The sequence below is a fragment of the Felis catus genome, chromosome A3 (genome assembly GCF_018350175.1).
Source record: "Felis catus isolate Fca126 chromosome A3, F.catus_Fca126_mat1.0, whole genome shotgun sequence".
NCBI classification, from domain to species: Eukaryota; Metazoa; Chordata; class Mammalia; order Carnivora; family Felidae; genus Felis; species Felis catus.
The window spans coordinates 49899935-49920991 of NC_058370.1; the positions used below are offsets into that span (position 1 = coordinate 49899935).

Consider the following 21057-nt stretch of genomic DNA (forward strand, 5'->3'; position numbering starts at 1 on the left):
GGGGTTTAGGGGAAAGGGGTCAAGGTGAAACTCTAATGAAGCAGTGTTCCCACAGGCTCAGAGCAATGCAGGGCTGCGTGCAAGGTGGGCCCAGGCACAATTTCTTTGGGAACTCCCGTGTTAAGCAGGTGTGGGTAGCTGTGTCCAGGAACCCCTTAAGTGAGGCACACACCTAGGTGGAGTGGAGGAGGCGGCGTCTCTGTCACAATGACCCGGATCCTCGGCTAGAGTGGGGTGTTTCCTTCTTCCTGACGGTATTTAAAGGGCAAAGTGAGGGCCTGTGATTTAGGGAATAAAGTTTCTCTGAGTAAGCAGCGGTGGTCCCTCAGAGGGGTCATTGTAACCCTTCAGGGCTGCAGTGCCCCTGGGGAGTGCTGTCTCCTGTTCATCAACCAGCCTGTCATCTCAGTCGGAGGGTCGCAGGAAGGCTGGCACTTTCTCAGTATAAACAAAGTTTTACATTCTTAGCTGGTGTTTTCAGAGCCACTTCGCCCCCGGTTCAGGAGACTGAGCCCACCAGGCGTTGGCGACTGCATTTCTAGCATGTACCCGGTTTTCCTTCCCGTTTACCAGGCCTTGGCCGCACCCCAACACCCAGGGAACTCCGGGCTGGGGTAGCCGGTAACTCTGACTGGGCGAGGGACGCCGGCCCCAGAAATCTGCAAAGCTGCGATGGCAGAGTCCCCCTCATGACCCCGGGGGGCAGAGAGAGAAAAGCAGGACAGAGGTTCCGACTCCCGAGTCCTCCTGCTCCTTCACTCGCGTCCCCCCAGACTGGGCTTGGCTATCTTGGGGACAGACCCCCGCTATTGGTTGGCCTGGGCAGGTCACTTCATCTTCCACACCTACAAAAAGGCACGCCCCTGCCAACGTCCAAGGACTTAAAGCCTTTGCCCGCTGCCCTGCCCTACCTCTCCGGAGGCCCCGTCCCCGGTGACCGCCCCCAGTCTCTCGGAGGCCCCGCCCCCGAAGACCGGCCCTTCCCCCCTGCGGCCCCGCCCCTGCTCTCAGGAGTTCCCGCCCCGACGCAGCGCGCAGGCGCGGCCCGTGCCAGCCCTACGGCGCCGCAGTGACGGGCGCCAGAGCCGCCGCAGCATCCTCGGTGTTGGCGTTGTCTTCCCTGCTCTGCCTCTCGTCTTCCTCCACCGCGCGATGGCGAAGCCGCTGACTGACAGCGAGAAGCGGAAGCAAATCAGTGTGCGCGGCATTGCGGGGCTGGGAGACGTGGCCGAGGTGCGGAAGAGCTTCAATCGGCACCTGCACTTCACACTGGTCAAGGACCGCAATGTGGCCACGCCCCGCGACTACTTCTTCGCGCTGGCTCACACGGTGCGCGACCACCTGGTGGGCCGCTGGATCCGCACGCAGCAGCACTACTACGAGCGCGACCCCAAGGTGAGGCGGCCCGAGGGAGGCCGGGGTCGCCTGCCCAGGGTCACTGCGCTCGTCCTGCCGTGCCTGCTGCCCCACCCCGGAAAAGGGCAGCCCTTGTGCCGGGGCCCCTGGGAAGAGACAGCAGAGCGATGCACCTCTCCCAGAAAGACGCACGTAGGGCCTGTGTTGGCGGAGTGTCTTTAAATTGAGCACGGCCACCCTCTGTGTGCACCCGCAGCCCATCGGTGGTCCACGCCGGTGAGAATAGCTTTGGCTGGGGTCATGTCTCCCCCACCGCCTTCCCCTGGGGCGGTCAGCCAGCTTTACACAGACCTGGCCCAGTACTTACCACCCTACCACCCCGGGCTCAAAGCGGATCCGGGCTGTCCTCTACGGCAGACAGTGTAGGGTATTGTCTACACTCGGGGCCCCGGGGCGCCTAGCCTCCTCTTCCTCTGTTTAGGCCCCAGTCCACAGTCCTTTTGCGCAAGGAGCTCGGTCTTGCAGGGGTCTCCTGTTCCCCGCCGTCTCCTGAGCCCTGGAGTCCTGGCGGAATTTTCCAGCCTGTTTCTAGCCGTGTGCTTCTGTGATGGCTGCAGAGTCGGTGCTTCCTCCTCCCCTGACTCCGCCCCCCACCTTTTGGGGATTTTTTTTGCAGCAGAGTGTGAGAGAAAAGGAGACTGGAACCGGGCCTGGGCGGTTTTGTGTTGGAAGGGGGTGAGCTCAGTCATCTGCAGGGGATTGTGGGCTTTTTTTTGGCTAGGCATTGATCGGAAGAAAATCATTGAGGATGCCTGTTAAAGCAGGGGTCAGGAGCTCAGAAGAAGCCCTCAAAGAAGTCTCTGTCTTTGGGGTTTCCACACCTCTCTTGAAGAACATTGTTGGGTTAAAGTTCATGGAGATTAAGTAATCACGGAGGTTGTTACTTTTCATATTTTGCAGAAATTTATGTTTATGGCAGAAAAATACTAAATACACACAAAGTCACTGATGTGACTCCATTACTCTCAACCATATTAAAATGAAGGTGTATGTCCTTTCAGATCATTTTCTATTCTTAAATATAGGTACACATTTTAAAAAGTATATTGCGTATACAACTTTGTGATTTTTCTGTTTCATTCATTGACATTTGTAACTTTTTCAACAGCTTTCCAAGTTAGTAAGTATCATTGGTAGTTGGATAGGCCTGTCATAGTCTTGGCCATCCACCTACTGCCAGTTTGTTCGGGTGTTTTTACTTGCTCTTGACCACAGAGAATTTTGTCCTTTCTACTATACTAAGGTAGAATGACTCCTGAAGAAAGGATACACTTGCAGGCCTGAAGCCAGTTTGCAAAGATTTGTTTTGCAGTATCCATATAGGCACTGTATAGTTGCTTTGTTGATATTATTTTAGAGTATTTTCATGAGGCATTAAAAAATGTTTAATAGTTGTTAAGAGTGAGATCATTGCTTTTCCATACTTACTGTGGAGCACTCTTTTTTCTAAAACAGAGATGGTAACAAGGACAGAGTTGTTAGAATACCAGTCAGGCTTCTTCACATTTAGTATGCAAGACAACATAGAAGTGGCACCAAGTGGCTAAAACAGGTTTTTAGAACAAGGTCTTAGGATGTCTTTGCCAGGGAAACTGGCCAAGAGGCTGTGGCTCCCCCAGAATTCCCTGCTGATGGCAGAGCTCTGATTTGCAACATCGGTGTTGTTGTCAGTGTAAGTGGACGACAAGGGTACAGCTTTGCATGCACATTCAAGGACATTTCTCTGGACCAGAACACACCTCAACACCTTGGGATTCCTCTTAGAGTGTTTATGTATAATTAGATCCTGAAAAGAACAGTGATGAGCTCAGGGATTATGGAAATGACCTTTCCTGAACAGAATTAATACTTCTAACAAAACTGGTTTCCTGATCGTCATTGAAAGGTCTGAGTTTTGATTGCCTGCTGTGGTGGCTACAGGCGGAAAATTTTCTGTCTAGAGAAAATTTCTTTACAAACCACACAGCCTGTAAGTGGAAAGTTGTTTGCCTGTTCTGGATAGGAAGGCCATTTTAAAATGGAAAATTGGAATTTAAGTGTTTCAGTCTGGCTAATTCATGTTGAAAAATAAGCTTCTCTCCTTTTTCTGCAGAAGTGTTATTTTGCTTGTAATGGACCAGAAATAAGCCCCACAAGGGTCCAAGCCTGACAGGAGGTAGGCTCCCAATAAAAATCCTGCAGAGCTTCACCCCAGCTTGGGTATGACCTCAGGAATTTGTCCCACTGCATTCTGACTGGGGGAGCCAGATGATCTATATTTAATACATTAGTGTGCTTTTACTTGACTTTTTGTCTTTCAAACAATTATGGAAGTTCGTATGATTATTGGAAGAAAAATTGGAAAACAGAAAAGCCAGAAGGAAAAAATTAACTGTAATCGCAACACCTAGTAAAATAAACATTTGTGTTCTACATCTTTTTTTCTACCTTGGTAGAAACGCTGTTTTTATTACAAAAATAGTATCATGCTGTACCTCTTGTTTCAGAACCCTTTTTGGCCTTCTGTTTTTGGTAATAGCAGAAACAAATGAAACGCAAATGCTCAGGGAAAGATTTTTCAGGCAACTGGCCTGGCAAATCAAGTAAAAAAAACAAAAACAAAAACAAAAACAAAAAAACCTAAAATTGAGAGGTTGGTGTTTGGCAGGAGGTAGCACTTAGTTCTAAAGATGGTTCAAGGATTCTCTGAAGTGATGGCAAGGTGAGGAGTCTGGGATAAAACTCCAGAGCTGGAACTCCACTCTGAATTCAGGAATAGAAAAGAGATGGATGGAAAGAAAAAAAAAAAAAAAAAAAAAAAAGAGAAGAGATGGATGGTGAGGGATGGCTCATATGAGTCCAAGCTCCTTTTAGTCCTAGCTTTACTATGCAGTTTATAAGACCTTGGACTTGGCTGGATTTCTTAACCTTTCTTGGCCTCAGTATTTTCATCTTAAAATTGACAGGGGTGGAGGGAGGTAGTTCATTTCTGAGGTTCTTTGCCATTCTAAAAAGTTGTGGCTTTGTGTTTGCTTATAAAATGTTTCCATTTTATGCTGACATTCCATCTCTATCCAAAAAGAATTGAAGAATGCCTAAGCAAGGCATGACACAGAAGGTTCAGATTAATTGAAGACCTCAAAGAGAAAGTTGGAGCCAAGGAATAAGAGTAGGGAAACAGGTTGCATTCAAGGACGATGTCAGGACACAAAGTGCAGACATAAGTTCTGGCAACCAGAGCAAATGGCAGCTCATGTCTACTTATGGGAGTCATGGGATCTCTGTGATAACTTCTAGAATGGGCAGGTGTGAGATATCTTCTGTGGAACTTTAAAGTGGATAATACACAATGTGGACAGCTGGCCTACTGCATCCCTATAATGGATGGGATAGTCTGTTTACTATGGCTCTTTCCTGTAAACTCATGGCATAGCCACAATAGTAGATTAAGGAAAATAATAGTGCACCACTACCACCATGGGGCCCAAACTGCAGTCTTAAATATTTCAAATAAGATAATCATAATGAATACAATTAATCTTACTGTTTGGCTGGACCCTGGAGTTAAAGGAAGAAGATCTAGAGCAGTGTTTTTGCAGCCTTGTCTGCCCACAGCCCCGACTTACAAGATTTTGTTTTAATTAGTGGTGAGACCAGCCACCGGAGTCTTTTTAACACACCGAGTTTTGATATGTTTCCACTTGTCTTGTGAAGTTGACCTTGTATCCCATGGGCAAGCTTCCCTGACACCAGATAGCTCAATTATTTTCCCTGGCTAGAAGCTTGACAAGGGACAGATGTTTTGTGTTGCTGATTAACCTGACAGCTCCACAAGTGGAAGGTAAGGTTAAACCATCACTTTATGAGATTAAGGAGCCTCTCAGAGTGTGAGCCATGATTTTTCATAGTAGACAGTTTGGCCTCTCAAGGGCTGTGATGGTTTATTTACTGCATCAACTTGGCTGGGCCACAGTGCCCAGATATTTGATCAAATACTATTCTAGATGTTTCTGTGAAGGTGTTTTTTAGACGAGATTAACATTTAAATTAGTGGACTTTGAGTGAAGCAGATCACCCTCCACAATGTGGGTGGGCCTCCAGTCAGTTAAGACCTTAATAGAACAAAGACTGATTACCCCACCCCCCACATCATCCCTCCTCAGCGGGAAGGGATTATGCCAGCAGACTGCTTTGGGACTCCAAATGCAACTCCTCCTTGTATCTCCAGCTTGCCAGCCTGAAAATCATGAGATTTTAGTCTCAGACCTCCACAACTGTGTGAGCCAGTTACTTAAAATAAATCTGTATATACATATCCTGTTGATTCTGTTTCTCTGGAGATCTCTAATACCCAGGTGCCATGGAGGCTGCAGGGACCCTTTGTATTTTTATGAAATAATCATAACTGACCTCGCATTTGAATCCTAGCCTTTTTTTTTTCTCCCAATGTTTATCTATTTTTGAGAGAGAGATAAAGTGTGAGTGGGTGAGGGGCAGAGAGAGAGGCTGACACAGAATCTGAAGCACAACCTCCAGGCTTCAAGCTATCAGTGCAGAGCCTGATGCAGGACTTGAACTCATGAACTGTGAGATCATGACCTGAGCTGAAGTCGTATGCTTAACTGACTCAACCTCCAGGTGCCCCCCAGCCCTTTTTAAATGAGTTTTTACAAAATTGTATTTTATATGACTTCAGACTTTTAAATATTGCAGGAATAATACAATAAATTCCCATTCTTCATGCAGATTCCCCAAGCATTAAACATTTTAACACATTTGTCCCTTTCTATACATATTTGTACATTTTTCTCTGAACCGTTTGAAAGTAAATTGCAGACTTGATGCTCCTTTACGCTTAAAAATTTGAGTGTGTACTTCCAAAAATCAGGGAGACTCTCTTAGACAAACACTGTGAACAATTAAACCTAGGACATGCACATTGACATGGTGCTGTCACCTGCAGATCTCATATAGCTCTGCCAGTTGCCCAACTAATAAGAAATACAAATAAGAAAATTGAGAGAACTTTATGTCTTTTCGGATTATGCCTAATTTTTCATTAAACAGACCAGAGCTTTAAGCCATTTAGAAACCTGCACATTCTGAGACATGAAACAAGTAATCAACAGACAATAGCTGGCTTGTCTTCTACCTTATACAGAATGGTGTTCTTAGGACATGGTAAAGGGAAGAGGCATGAACACAAAGTTAGCAAGGTAATCAGACCACAGAAGAGTTTGGTTAACTCCTTTGACAGGATCTCTGGGATTAGGAATTATATGTGATTTCAGTTCTAGCTGAGTGTCTTCTTGGCCATGAAACATCATTTAAAATGAAAGGTGAAAGAAGCTCAGGGTGAAAATGCTTACTAGTACCACACTAGTTATAAATATACTTTGACACAGTCCAGGTCACTTAACATAAATTGATTAGGCTCTGGCTTCTCTGGCAGTGATAAGACTTCTGTGATTGGCTCGGGGATGGGAGTGAGGAGACATTTTGTAGAGCTTAACAACATGGAAGGCAGGAGGCAGAGGATTATAAAAAAAGTTATATCATGGAGTGCAAAATAAATTTGTTCCCTGAAGAGCTGAGTGATCTCTGTGATCCCTATAAGTTCTCAAATTCTATTATTTTATTATATTTTACATTTTCCAAATTGACTTTGAGCAAACAGGCCTGTGTTCTAGTCCTAGGTACCAGTACCTAAAGTAAAAAAGGAAATCCGTGATCCACGGAATTTCTGCCAGTTACTCACCAGAAGCCAAATTTCCCTGTCACTTAATTCTAAAAGAACATGCTTGAATGTGGCTCCATAGGTTGGGAGTATAAGAGATGTGGTAGAAAGTGTTCAGCATCCTTACGGCAAACATATTAGTGGTTTCATAAAGCTGTTGTCGGTGCGACCCTCCAAAAAGCCCCTCAGACACAGCAGAATGGGTGTGAAGCAGGATGGCCAGTGAAGACAAGGAGGAGCCTCAGCTGCCTAGCAGGTGAGAAGGCTGATGCCCCCTAGCAGTCCCCTCACTAGGCTGGCAAGGGCAGGGCTGCCCTGGTGCCTTTGGCGAGGCTGGGGAGCTCACCAGAACTGGCCCTATGTTGGGCCAGTGGTCTCTGTTCCTGTGTCCTGTCCAGGCCAGCTCTGTCTGGCAGGGAGCTGGTAGTCTGTGGGCGCCACTGTGCCTGCTCAGTCACATCGAGATGGCTGGCACGTTAAGACATAACATAGAATCTGATAGACAGGGGGAGTGTTGCTGCCTTTTCCTGGGCACAGGATGACACGTCACTGGCCAGATCCACCTGTAGAAACAGGTTCTTCTCTTGATGAAAACAGTTGCATCAGTCTGTGTTTTGTTGCCCTGAGTGCTGGAGTTCTTTCTTTTCTTTTCCTGCAGAGTGTTCAGCACTTTCTGTTAAACAAAGACTCTAAATAGCCTTTTTAGAGAGGGAAGAGAAATTGGAGGTCTCTGAAAGTCCAGTTCTGTTCATGAATCTCCATTGTATAAAGAGCAAAATGAGGCTCTACCTGTTGCTTTTAAGCTCCAGCTCCACAATTCGAGTTCCTTAACTCCTAAGATGTCTTAGGAGAAGACTACTATGTTGTGTATTTGCGTTGGTCATCTTTTCATCTCTTCATTTTGAGGAAAGAGTTTCTTTTGTGCTTTTCTGTGATGCTTTTGGTGTAGACTTTGCATGTAGTAAACCCAATTAAAAAAATTTAAGGCTGCCTCTAAGCCTCTTAACATGTGTTAACAGTCATATTGCAAGAAGGGACCATGCAAGAAAGGTCAGCAGCCCAGTTCACACGCCAGGCCACAGGTCCCCAGAACTGCTGTAGAGGGTTTAAGGGGTCCTTGTTGCTCTCATGCTGAAGGAGGGGAGTGTCAGTTTCTTTGGCCAGAGTTCCTTGATTTGGGAGACCCTGTCCACAGTTGCACAGATGGTGGTGGGAGAGGCCGGGGGTGGGGTGAGAGGGACGGAAAGAGACTGGGCAAAGCCTGGGTTGGCCTTGGGCCTGCAGTAGCAGCAGAGTTTGGGGACACTGAGGAGCTGGCCCTTTGCTGGTGAGCCCCCTGTGCTTTTTCTTGCACCAATCCTGTGCCCTCAGTTGGTTCAGTCCAGAATTGCCACCCTGTTAATTAGGTTCCATCACTCTCCCTGAAAATCTGGCCCAGCAAGGGGACCAACATTGCCTGAGTCCACAGCTAGCCCTGTGTTAAACCCCAAACTAGACATGGTATTTCTCAGAGAGGTGAAAGGATCCAGGCCACCCTGCTGGCCAGGCCAGGAACCAGGATTGGACCCCAGCGTGCATGGTTCAAAAGTGTGTGCATCTCCTTGGGCGGCCCCTCTGGCAAGCCTTCTTCAGTTTAGTTTTACTCTAAACCATCTTAAGGAAACTGAGGAAAACAAATTCAACACATTTGAGGAAACTATAAAAATTCTTGGAACAAATCACACAGCAACAACAGACACAGGTCAGAGTGCAGGGCTCTGGCTGGGTGGGTGTGCAGCAGTGCCTAACCTAGAGCTGACTATGGCCAGTCTTTGGGTGGGTGCTGTCCAAGGGAGCCCTGATGCTGCCACTTCTGCTCCCCTCATATGCAGAGGTGCATTGGGAGGCTGCCTGGAACTATTAGCAGAATTAAATAAGCTGCTGAGCCCTTGACATCTGTGCTCAACTTGGAAGGAAAATTAAAGACTGGAAGATCTTTTTTTTTTTTAAATATCATTTTGTAACTTATTTATTTATTTATTTATTTATTTATGAGAGAGAGAGTGTGTGTGTGAGTGAGGGAGGGGCAGAGAGGGAGAGAGAGAGAGAGAGAATACCATGAGGGGCAGAGAGAGAGAGAGAGAGAGAGAGAGGAATGGAGAGTGTTGAGCCCAAAGCAAGGTTTGCACTCACCCAATGCAGGACTCAAATTCATGAACTGTGAGATTGTGACCTGAGTTGAAGTCAGATGCTTAACCAGCTGAGCCACCCAGGTGCCCCAAGACTGAAAGATCTTAAGACAAGGTCCAACATTTTATGCCTTACACAAACAAAGATAGTCAAACTCTTTTCATAGTGCTAGTTAAAAATTAGAAACTTTAGCAGAGATCAAACTACAGCTTTAAAAATACATGGTTCCAGTTAAAGGCAACATGAAAACATTTTGATCATATTCCTGAGTTTCCAACTTGTCATAAAACCTCTCCAGGGAGAACCCCAGAAGTAGGTATGTGGGGGAGAAGTGAGCCTTCTTGTGTACATAGGAAAAGGGCATGATTGTGCTTGGAACCTTCACTCACACTCTTCTCATACAGCTGGATTTTGTTGGGCTCAGTGTGTTCTCAGTGGTTACTAAGCCCTGTGTGGAGGGAGGGGCAGCATAGTGCTATGGAAACCCCATATGACAATAACTCAGTTCAAGTGCAGAGTAAATAGCGTCCAGGAAGAAGCAATGGGCCATGAGCAGTAATGACAGCAGCTGTACTCAGAGTGGCTGTAGATTCACTCACTGCGTTGCCATGTTTGTGATTTAAAGGGCATTGGAATCTGGGCAGTAACTGAGAAGCCATACATTCAAATGATTGAAAAAGAAAAGTCTGTCAAAGACTGAACTTGCCATGGATTTTATTAGTATGTATGTATGTTCTTTGTATGTATGTATGCATAGATTTATGTATAGAAAGTTTTCTTCAGTTATATACTGAAAAAAAATGTTTTTATTTTTTTAAGTTTATTTATTTATTTTGAGAGAGAGAGAGAGAGAGAGAGAGAGAGAGAGAGAGAGAGAGAGAGAGAGAGTCCTCCAAGCAGTCTCCCAAGATGGGGGGCTCCAACTCACAAACTGTGAGATCATGACCAGACCTGAAGTCTGATGCTTAAATGACTGAGCCACTCAGTCACCCCAAAAATGTTTTTAATGTTTTATTCAGTTTCTTTTCTCAGGGACGCTAATTTTGCTGATGTTAGCTATTCTTTGTCTTCCATATGGATATTTTCCTCTCCAATCCTTTTCATGCTTTTTCCCCATTTTGTCCGCTTTTCCAGCCAGGTTTTTATTTCCATCTTTCCCTTTGTTTTGCATTCAGTGGTGCCTCCATTTCTGTAGTAGTTTTATCTCTTTTTTATTTTACTTTCCTGTGCCTGGTGCGGTTCTTTTGTTACTTTATTGGTGTTTCTTGATGTCTCCGATTAGTCTGTATTAGCAAATTGTATTTGCTCCATGGTAAATGCTAGTGTTCTTTACCCCTTTTGTTTCCTGTTCTTTTTTCCTGTTTTAGATTTCAGGATGTAGATCCTGAGTTCCATCTCCTTGAGTAGAAGGAATTCTTCCTGAACCAGCTTTTTGCAGCTGGATAATGGGGCAAGGGCCTGGTGTGTGCAGCCTGGAGTGAGCAGCTCTTCCTTGGGTCCCAGATTTATGAGTGTGTGCATGTGTCTGTGTGTGTACACACATGTGAGCATGTGCATGTGAGTGCACATGTGCAAATTAATGAATTGTGTACAGGTGTGATTGCATGTGTGTGAGTGCATGTAAGCGCACACATGTATGGCTGTGCACACAAGTATGTGCATCCGTAGGTGTGCATGTGTGTGTGTTTGCATGCGTGCATATGAGTGTAAAGTACTTTATCCTTTCCTCGACTTCAGAAAAGCAGAGACCAGCAGTGAACAATCACCGTGTCCCTACCCTGCAGCTTGGTGGTGAAGAGGTACAAGGGTCAGTTTTCCAATTTAGTTCTACCTGTCCTGACTTTCCATCAGTGAGTTTTCAGGAGAAGTGGGCAGAGGCATTTTTGTTCCACCATTTTTACAACTGCAAGTATTCTACTTAATGTACAACATTTATAAAATTTTGTGCATTATTTTTACTATTTTATATTTTTTGGTAACAGCTTTAAGATAAAATTCAAATAGTATGCAATTCACCCATTAAAAGTGCTCAATTCATTGGCTTTGGTATAGTCACAGAGTTGGGCCATGATCACCACAGTCAATTTTAGAACATTTTCATTACTCCAGAAAGAAACCCCACAGCTTTTAGCTGTCACCCACCGTAAACTTCCTATACCCCTCCCTACTTATTAGGGAACCATAAATCTACTCTCTGTTTCTTTAAGTTTGCCTATATTTTATAAATGGAATGATACAATATACGGTCCTTTGTGACTGGCTCCTTTCATCTAGTGTAATGCTTTGTAGGTTCTTGTTTGTTGTAGCATGTATTGGTACTTGATTCCTTTTTATGGCTGAATAATATTCCATGATATGAATATACCACATTTTATTTATTCATTCACCAATTGATGAGCATTTGAGTAGTTTCTGTCCTCTGACATACAAGTTTTTGCATAGACATAGGTTTTGTTTCTTCTGGATACATGCCTTGGAGGAGAACTGCTGGACCACATGCTAATCCCTTTTGACTTTTTGAGGACCTACCAGACTGATTTCCAAAGCCACTGCACCATTTTACAGCCCACCCTTCATACCCCATGTATGAAGACTCTGATTTTTTTCAAATTTTTTCTAACATTTGTTTTCATCTGATAACTTTTTGATTATAGCCATCCTATAGTGGATGTGAATTGATATTTCATTGTGGTTTTGATTTGCATTTCCCTGATGAGGGTGATGTTGGGCATCTTTTCATGTGCCTGTTGGCACTGTGTATTTTCTTTACCAAAATGTCTGTTCAGATCCTTTGCCCAACCACCTTGTCTTTTTTTTTTTTTTAATGTTTATTTATTTTTGAGAGAGAGAAAGAGTGCAAGTGGGGGAGGAGCAGAGAGAGAGGGAACACAGAATTGCAAGCAGACTCCAGGCTCTGAGCTGTCAGCACAGAGCCCAATGTGGGGCTCCAACTCACAAACCATGAGATTGTGACCTGAGCTGAAGTTGGAAGCTTAACCAACTGAGCCACCCAGGCACCCCCCCCACCAACTTGTCTTTTTATTATTAAGTTGTACGTGTGTTCTATGTACAGCTTCTCTCATCAATTATATGATTAGCAAATATTCTCTCCCATTCTATGGGTTATCTTTTAATTTTCTTCATGTTATCAAAAGTTTTTAACTTCAGTGAAGTCTAATTTATGTTTTTTTCTTACTTGTGCTTTTGATGTCATACAAAAGAAACCATTGCCTAATCCAAGGTCATGAAGATTTACTTCTGTTTTCTTAAAATTGTATGGTTTTGACTCTTGCATTTAGATCTTTGATGTTCTTTCAATTAATGTTTGTATGTGGTGTGAGGTAGAGGTCCAGCTTTATTCTTTTGCATGTGGATATCCAGTTGTCCCAGCACCATTTGTTAAAGAGATTGTTCTTCTGACTAAATGATCTGGGCATGGTTGTTGAATACCAGTTGACCATAAATTTGAGGGTTGATTTTTGGACCCTATATTTCATTGCTCTGTGTGTCCATACTTCTGCCAGTACCACACAGTCTTGCTGACTATAGTTTTGTAATAAGCTTTGAGATTAGAAAGTGTGAGTCCTCCAACTTTGTCCTTCTTTTTCAAGATTGTTTTGACTTGTCCAGATCCCTCACATTTCCGTCTTATGGATCCACCTAATCCACCTAATGAATTAGTTTGTCAGTCTGCAAGGAAGCAGCTGGAATTCTGACAGGGATTGTGTTGAATATGTTGATCCATTTTGGAAATTTTGCCATCTTAACACTGTTAAGCCTTGCAGTCCACTGACATGGGATGTCTCTCCATTATCTTAGTTCCTTTGCCTGTATATTTTGCAAATGTGGAACCCCTTTCTTCCTGGCTCACCCTCTATGGCTGTTTTATGGTTCTGAGGAGTAAAATGTGAAGTAATGGTATAAATGCAGCTATAAAAGCCCAGAGAGCAACACTGCTGAAACAGCAAGTGGATGGCCCATGGCCACAGAGTTTTTTCAAAAGGTTTCTAGTCAGCTGCTGTTCAGAAATCTAAACATAGTATAAAAAAGACACTTTAAGAGAGTCACTGCATGGAACGTGGGTCTCAAAGCCACTCAGGTAGGTGACCCTATGTGGGCATTCCAGTAAAGCCCTGACAAGCCTTCTCTTCAGTCTGTGGAAAGTGAATTCTCTCTCTGCATTCTGCAACAGTAGGGAAATTGATTTTTTTAAATTGTATTTTGAACATTTTAACCTGCAGGAAAGATAAAACCATAGTACAGTCAGTACTTTTCCATGGACTCACATCTGAATCCAAGACACACATTCTCATCATTATGCATGTGTACACACTCATGACACACCCTTTTTCAAGGCTTGGTTTTGTTTTTTTAACTTTTCCTTTAGGAGCAACATTAGATTTGCAGGGGGCCACAAACACAGTATGGAGTACCATGTAGCCCTCCCTCAGTTTCCCCTAATATTAGTATCTTGCATGACCACAACACAGTTATCAAAGTAAGCTAGCACTGGCTCAGCACTTTCTTCACATTTTTAACCAGTTTTTCCTCTAGTATTGTCTGTCCCTGGACCAAATCCAGGGCCCTCTAGTTATTATGTCTCCTTAATCTCCTCCCATTGGCGATGGTGGTTGGTCTTTCCTCATCTTTCACAACATTGGACAATCTGATGAATACTGGCCAGGGAGTTCATAAAACAACCCTTAGTTGGTGCCCATACAAGGTTTTCTCCAAATTAGTGTGGGTTATCGAGCTTAGAAAGAATACCTCAAGCCATGGAGCCCCCTTCTCATCACAGCGCATCATCACAACCCATCACTGGTGATGATAACCTTGTCACCAGGGGAAGGTGGTGTCAGCAGGTTCTTCCCCTGTGAAGTTACAGGTTCCCTCCCAGACTCACCTCAGCCAACTCACCTTCAAGGGGGAGGGGATTGAGCACCACCTGCTGGAGTGAAGAATATCAGAGAATTTTTTGACATTTGTTAAAACCACATGGTAATGAGTATATACTTTGGGGGAGATATTAGAGGCTGTGCAGATAGTAAAGCTGTGCCAGCTGGCTTCAGAGTTCAGCTGTGGCTGTTGTCTGCAGCAATTACACTGTGCTGTTCTCATGCTGATTTTCTGTTTCGCTCGTTCCATCTGCATGCATTCATTGGAATTTATCTGTGAGGAATATTTCTCCCTTCTTCCCCATTTATTTTTCCAGACCTTACTTTTGATGGCAGGAAGCAGCATGGAGTCCTGTATAAAAGCAAGACTCTGAGGGCCAGATTGTGGCTCTGCCACTGCCACCCAGTGGCCCCACTGGGTGGTTTATGAGGAGTAAATGGTACCATGCATGGGAAGGGCTTAGAACCCAACTCAGCTCCCAGTGAGTGTGGGTGGTCATCCTCTTTGTTTACATAGAAAGTCACATATTCCAATCCCCCAGAGCCAGCCAATAGGCAGTAGAAACTTTCCTGACTTGTGTCCGTCCGTCCATCCATCCATCCATCCATCCAGTTGTGTTGACTGTGTGGTGTTTACCGAGTACTTAACATGGGTGTTAAAAGCTGTTAATACTTGAAAATATTCCCCCCCCCCCGCGCGCCCCCCCCCCCCAAGTTGTTTCATCCTGTGTTAGAGATTTGAAGAGGTCACTTGCTCAAGGGCTCATGGTGGGGAAGAGGCCAAGCTAAGTTCAGAGCTGGCTCTATCCATTCTGGGAGCCTTGTTCCCTACCACTGCCCTGCCCTGCCTCCTCCCATCTCGGGAGGCCAGCTTATATCCAGAAGGGCAATGAGCAGAGTTTTGCTATAGAAGGGTCCTGGGCGTGCTGCCTTTGGAAAGCTGAGTTTGGCCAAGACTCGGCAAAGGGAGTGAGCCCATTTAGGGGGGATTGTGGGTAGCCTAAATGAGACCCCTAAGTAGGTGCCTTTACGAATCTGCCCATCACCCTAATCTTCCTCATGTGTCAGGATGGAAAAGAAATCTAAGATTCTTTCTTTTGTCTCCTCAGCGCATCTATTATCTTTCCCTGGAATTCTACATGGGCCGCACACTGCAGAACACAATGGTGAACCTGGGCCTTCAGAATGCTTGTGATGAAGCCATTTATCAGGTACAGTGCTTTGGGGCTGGGCTGGTGGGTAGCCTCTTGCAGCACACTGAGTTTTAATCCAGGCCCCACAGAGGTGAGCACTGATGTTGAGATTTGCTGCCATCTGGGGCTGGTAGTGACTTACAGCATAGTCTGTCCTACATGGGGGAGAATAGGTTGGTGGGTGACACTCTTTCTCAAGGGGAAAAAGTAAGGATTGGATGGGAAACTAATACATGGGAGTGCAAGCATGGCTTTTCATTGTGGTGCTAAGGTTTCAAGGCTTCTAGGAGCCATTGTACTCCTCACACCCGCCCCAGGGGCAGATTTACCCCAGGGCAGAAATGCTTGGTATTGTCCATTTCATTCTTGCCTTACTGAACTAGTAACCCACCTCTGGGCTCCTCTCCCACCCCAGGCAACTTTTTGTGCTCATCTTACTCTCTAGGTATAAAATTGCCCCTTCTCCCCAGTCGGAATAAAAACTGTCTTTGCTTAAGGGGTCTTAATGAACACTTATTCACTTGGAGGCTAACTCCGTACACAGTTCATTTGTGGTTTTAGAGCAGAGCTGAAATCCGTCCTGTCTGTTTTCTGCTCTCTACCCACCTCCCTGGACACCCATCTTCCTCCCTTACTGGACACTCAGTGTACAATTTGTAGGGTGTGAATATGTAGCACTTCTGCCCTTCTGCACGTACATAGCAGGGTCTTCACCAGAGTCTTCCCTCCCCCAGCACCTTCCACTGCCTTTGCTTTGGTTCAGTTTAGGGTGGGAGGCACTCTGGGGGCCCTGTTGGTAGCAGCATGGTGGGGACCTCACATGGGTCTCAGGCATGGTACAATAAAAATTTGGAAAAAGATTGGACTCCCCAAAATGGAAATTGTATGTTCAAAATTATCTAAGGAGAGACTGGAAGGGATGATGATGTTGGAGTAGGAGGACCCTAGGCTTGCCTCGTCCCACAAACACAACTAGATAACTATCAAACCACCCTAAGTACTCCAGAAATCGACCTGAAGAATGACACAACAAACTCCACAACTAAAGGGAGAGAAGAGGCCACATCGAAGAAGGTAGGAAGTACGGAGACATAGTTTGGGAAAGAAATGGATCAGATCGTGCCCACTGTGGTGGGGGAGGGAGCCACTGTTGCAGAGAAGGGCAAGAGATAGACTAGCACACAGGGGAGTGCATGGGATAGATAAATCTCCATAGCAGTTGACTTGGAAAGTGAGAGAGGTTCAGTTTCATGATTTCTTGTGACCAGTGGGGCTTAAAGGCTGGAGGGCTTTTGTTTGTTTTGTTTTTTTAATTGATTTTCTTGAGTGGTGGAGCAAAGAAGAGGGAGAGAGATAATCCCAAGCAGGCTCTTCGCTGTCAGTGTAGGGCCCAACATAGAGCCTGACACAGAGCTTGAACTCATGAACTGTGAGATCATGACTTGAGCCAAACCAAGAATAGGATGCTTAACTAACTGAGCCATCCAGGCACCCCTTAAAGGCTGGAATTTTAAAGTTCAACAGGCTTGGCTGGGATAGAACCCAGAGGCATTGGCTTGCTCTTGGAGAAAAGGCAGGCAAATACCTTTAGATATACTGTGTGGACACAACAATCTGGAGAGGACCTGGAACACACAGTGGGAAGGGTGTTTGCTCATTTTGGAGTGTGTTCTAGAGAGGCAGCATTTACAGAGACCCCTCTGAGGACAAAGGAACTGGCAGGCACCGCTTCTCTCCCCTACCCATCAGTATAAGCACAGGGCCACTTGCGGGAACCAGCATAGTGCCATCACTCCCTAAGTAACTTGCTTTCACAAAGTCATGCCCCCAGCATCCTGGTGGAACTGCCCCTCCCAGTCATGCTTGCCTCAGTCCCGGGGTGGCAGGTCCCTTCCCCCCAGAAGACTGGCTCAAACCCCTACTTACACCATGTCTCCCATTGTGAGAGTTTTGAGAGGCCTTGGTTTCAGCAGTGGTGGAGACAGGTCTCATTTCACAAGCTGACCAGAGCACACCTAGTCAAAAGTTGCCACATTCAGGCCAGGGATTAAACATTGCCCACAATAGACAAAGACGGCCTCTGCAGATGATTGGTCTCAAGGATAAAGCAGCCAGAACACAATAGTTGAGCACACACAGCACACATTGGAGACACTCCCTGAAGCATCAGATTTTGGAGAATAGGGGACACTACACTGCAGGACACTACAGGACCTCTTTTTCATAAAACCATTACTCTCAAGAATAGGAGATGTAGCTGACTTTCCCAACATACAGAAACAGGCATAGAGACTTAAAATGAGAAGACAGAGAAATTTATCCCAAATGAAAGAACAAGATAAGGCCACAGCTGGAGATCTAAGCAAGAGAGACATAAATAACATACCTGATAGAGAATTTAAAGTCCAGATACTTGTTGGACTTCAGAAAAGAATGGAAGGCATTGGTGAGATGATCAACACTGAGATAAGGAATAACATAAGAAAGATAAAGCGTTCAATAGGAGAAATGAGAAACACTTGATGGAATGAACAGCAGGCTGGAAAACGCAGAGGAAGGAATTAATGACTTAGAACAAATGACTCCATCAAACAATAACATTATAGGGATCCCAGAAGAGATAGACAAGGGGGCAGCAAATTTAGTTGAGGAAGTAATGGCTGAAGACTTCCCTAATCTGGGGAAGGAAACAATGTCCAGATCCAGGAAGCCCAGAGTACCCCCAACAGACTCAACAAAAGCAATCCATACCTAAAACACAGGGAAGAGAGGAGTAAACAATTGGTTGACACTTAAACAACCATCAACTTAATATAGACTGCTACATGCAGAAGATGGTATATATAAACCTAATGGTAACCACAAATCAAAAACCACTAACAAATATGCAAAGAATAAAGAGCAAGAAATCCAAATATATCACTAAAGAAAACCAGCAAGCCATGAAAGAAAGAGAAGGGTCAGAGAAAAACTTCAGAAACAACCAGAAAATAAGTAATAACATGACAATAAATACATATCTATCAGTAATGATTTTGAATGTGAATGGACTAAATGTTCCAATCAAAAGACATAGGGTGTCAGAATGGATTTAAAAAAAAAAAAAAAAAAGACCAGTCTATATGCTGCCTATAAGAGACTCATTTTAAACCTAAACACACCTACAGATTGAAAGTGAGGGATGGAGAAACATTTATCATGCAAATAGATGTCAGAAGAAGCTGGAGAAGCAATATTTATTTCAGACAAAATAGATTTCACACCAAAGAATGTGACAAGAGACCAAGAAGGGCACTATATAATAATAAAGGGGGCAATCCAATAAGAATATATAATTTAAATATTTATGTACCCAACGTGGAGGAACCCAAATACATAAAATTGTTATAATAAACACAAAGGAACTGTTTGGTAATAATACAGTAATAGTGGAGGACTTTAATACCCCTGTTACATTGATGGATAGATCATCCAAACAGAAATTCAATAAGGAAACCATGGCTTTCAATGACACATAGGACCAGGTGGATTTAACAGATATATTTAGAATGTTCCATATTAAAACAACAGAATGCACATTCTTTTCAGGTGCACATAGAACATTCTCCAGAATAGATCACATATTAAGCCACAAAACAAGTCTCAACAAATTCAAAAGGATTGAAGTCATACCATGCATCTTTTTGTAGTGTTGATACCACACTATGAAACTAGAAATCATAAGAAAAAAATCTGGAAACCACAAATACTTTGAGGGTGGATAACATGCTGCTGAACAATTAGTGGGTTAACAAAGAAATCAAATAAGAAATCCAAAAGTACATGGAAATAAAAGTACATGAAAATTAAAACACAATGTCTAAAACCTTTGGGATATAGCAAAAGTGGTTCTAAGAGGAAGTTTATAACAATATAGGCCTACCTCAAGAAGCAAGAAAAATCAAAAACAAAAACAAAACAAAACAAAACAAAAAAAAAACCTAACCTTGCACCTAAAACAGCTAGAAAAAGAAGAACAAACAAAACCCAAAACCAGCACAAGGAAGGAAATAATAAAGATTAGAGCAGAAATAAATTATATAGAAACTAAAAAACCAGAACAGATAAATGAAACCAGCAGCTCGTTCTTTGAAAAGATCAACAAAATAGATAAACATCTAGCCAGACTCATCAAAAAATAAGAGAAAGGATTCAAATAAATAAAATTTCAAATGAAAGAGGAGAAATAACAACCAATGCCACAGATATACAAACAATTGTAAGAGAATATTATGAAACACTATATGCCCACAAACTGGACAACCTAGAAGAAATGGATAAATTCCTACAAACATATAATCCACCAAAACTAAAGCAGGAAGAAATAGAAATTTTGAATAGATCGATTACCAGCAAAGAAATCAAATCAGTAATCAAAAAACTCCCAACAAACAAAAGCTCAGGACCATATACCTTCACAGGCAAATTCTACCTAACATTTAAAGAAGAGTTAATACCTATTCTTCTCAAACTTTTCCAAAAAATAGAGAGGAAGGGAAACTTCCATATTTACTCTATGAGGCCAGCATTACCCTGATACCCAAACTAGATAAAGACACCACATAAAAAGAGAACTATAGGCCAGTATCCCTGATGAACACAGATTCAAAAATCATCAAAAAAAATTCTAGCAGAGTCCAATACTACATTAAAAAAAAATCATTCACCACGGTCAAGTGGTATTCCCAGGACACAAGCGTAGTTCAAAACTCACAAATCAGTCAACATGAGATATCACATCAGTAGAGAAAGCATTAAAAACCATATCCTTTCAGTAGATGCAGAAAAAGCATTTTTCAAAGAACAACATATGATCACGAAAAAAACAAAGTACAGGGGTGCCTGGGTGGCTCAGTCAGTTAAGAGCCTGACTTAGGCTCAGGTCATGATCTCATGGCTCGTGAGTTTGAGCCCCACATTGAGCCCTGAACAATGCTGTGTCTCCCTCACTCTCCCTGCCCCTCCCCCGCTCGCACTGTCTCACTCTGTCTCCCAAAAATAAAAACCATTAAAAAAATTTTTTTTAACTAAAAAAAACAAAGCACAACATCCGATCATGATAAAAACCCTCAGCAAAGTAAGGTTAGAGGGAACATACTTCAACATAATAAAGGCCATATATGAAAATCCACAGTGAACGTCATCTTCAATGGGGAAAAACTGAAAGCTTCCTCCCTGCCACCCCCAAGACCAGGAACAAGACAAGGATGTCCACTTTTATTCATCACTTTTATTCAACATGGTAATGGAAGTCCTAGTCAGAGCTGTTAGCAAAACGAAATAAAAGGCATCCAGATTGGTAAGGAAGAAGTAAAACTTTTACTATTTGCAGATGACATGATACTCTATATAGAAAACCTTAAAGACTCCACCAAAAAACTACTAGACCTGATAAATGAATTCAGGAAAATCACAAGACACAAAATCAAGTGTACAGAAATCTGTTGCATTTCTATGCACTAATAATGAAACAGCAGAAAGAGAAATTAGAAAAACAATCCCATTTACAATTTCCCCCCAAATAATAAGATACCTAGGAATAAATCTAACCAAAGAGGTGAAAGACTTGTACTCTGAAAACTATAAAACACTTTTTTTAAAATTTTTTTACATTTTTATTAATTTTTGA

General features: G+C 43.6%; 1 protein-coding gene across 1 annotated transcript in view; it reads left to right on the plus strand.

Annotated features, from left to right (window-relative positions):
* Positions 1-1037: 1037 nt before the first annotated feature.
* Positions 1038-21057, plus strand: part of PYGB (glycogen phosphorylase B) — a 58772-nt gene continuing 38752 nt past the window's right edge. Inside the window, exons 1-2 of the mRNA XM_006930010.5 lie at positions 1038-1395; positions 15306-15407. Coding sequence (XP_006930072.1) covers positions 1153-1395; positions 15306-15407 — 345 coding nt within the window. The 5' untranslated portion in view covers positions 1038-1152. The remainder of the gene's footprint in view (positions 1396-15305; positions 15408-21057) is intronic.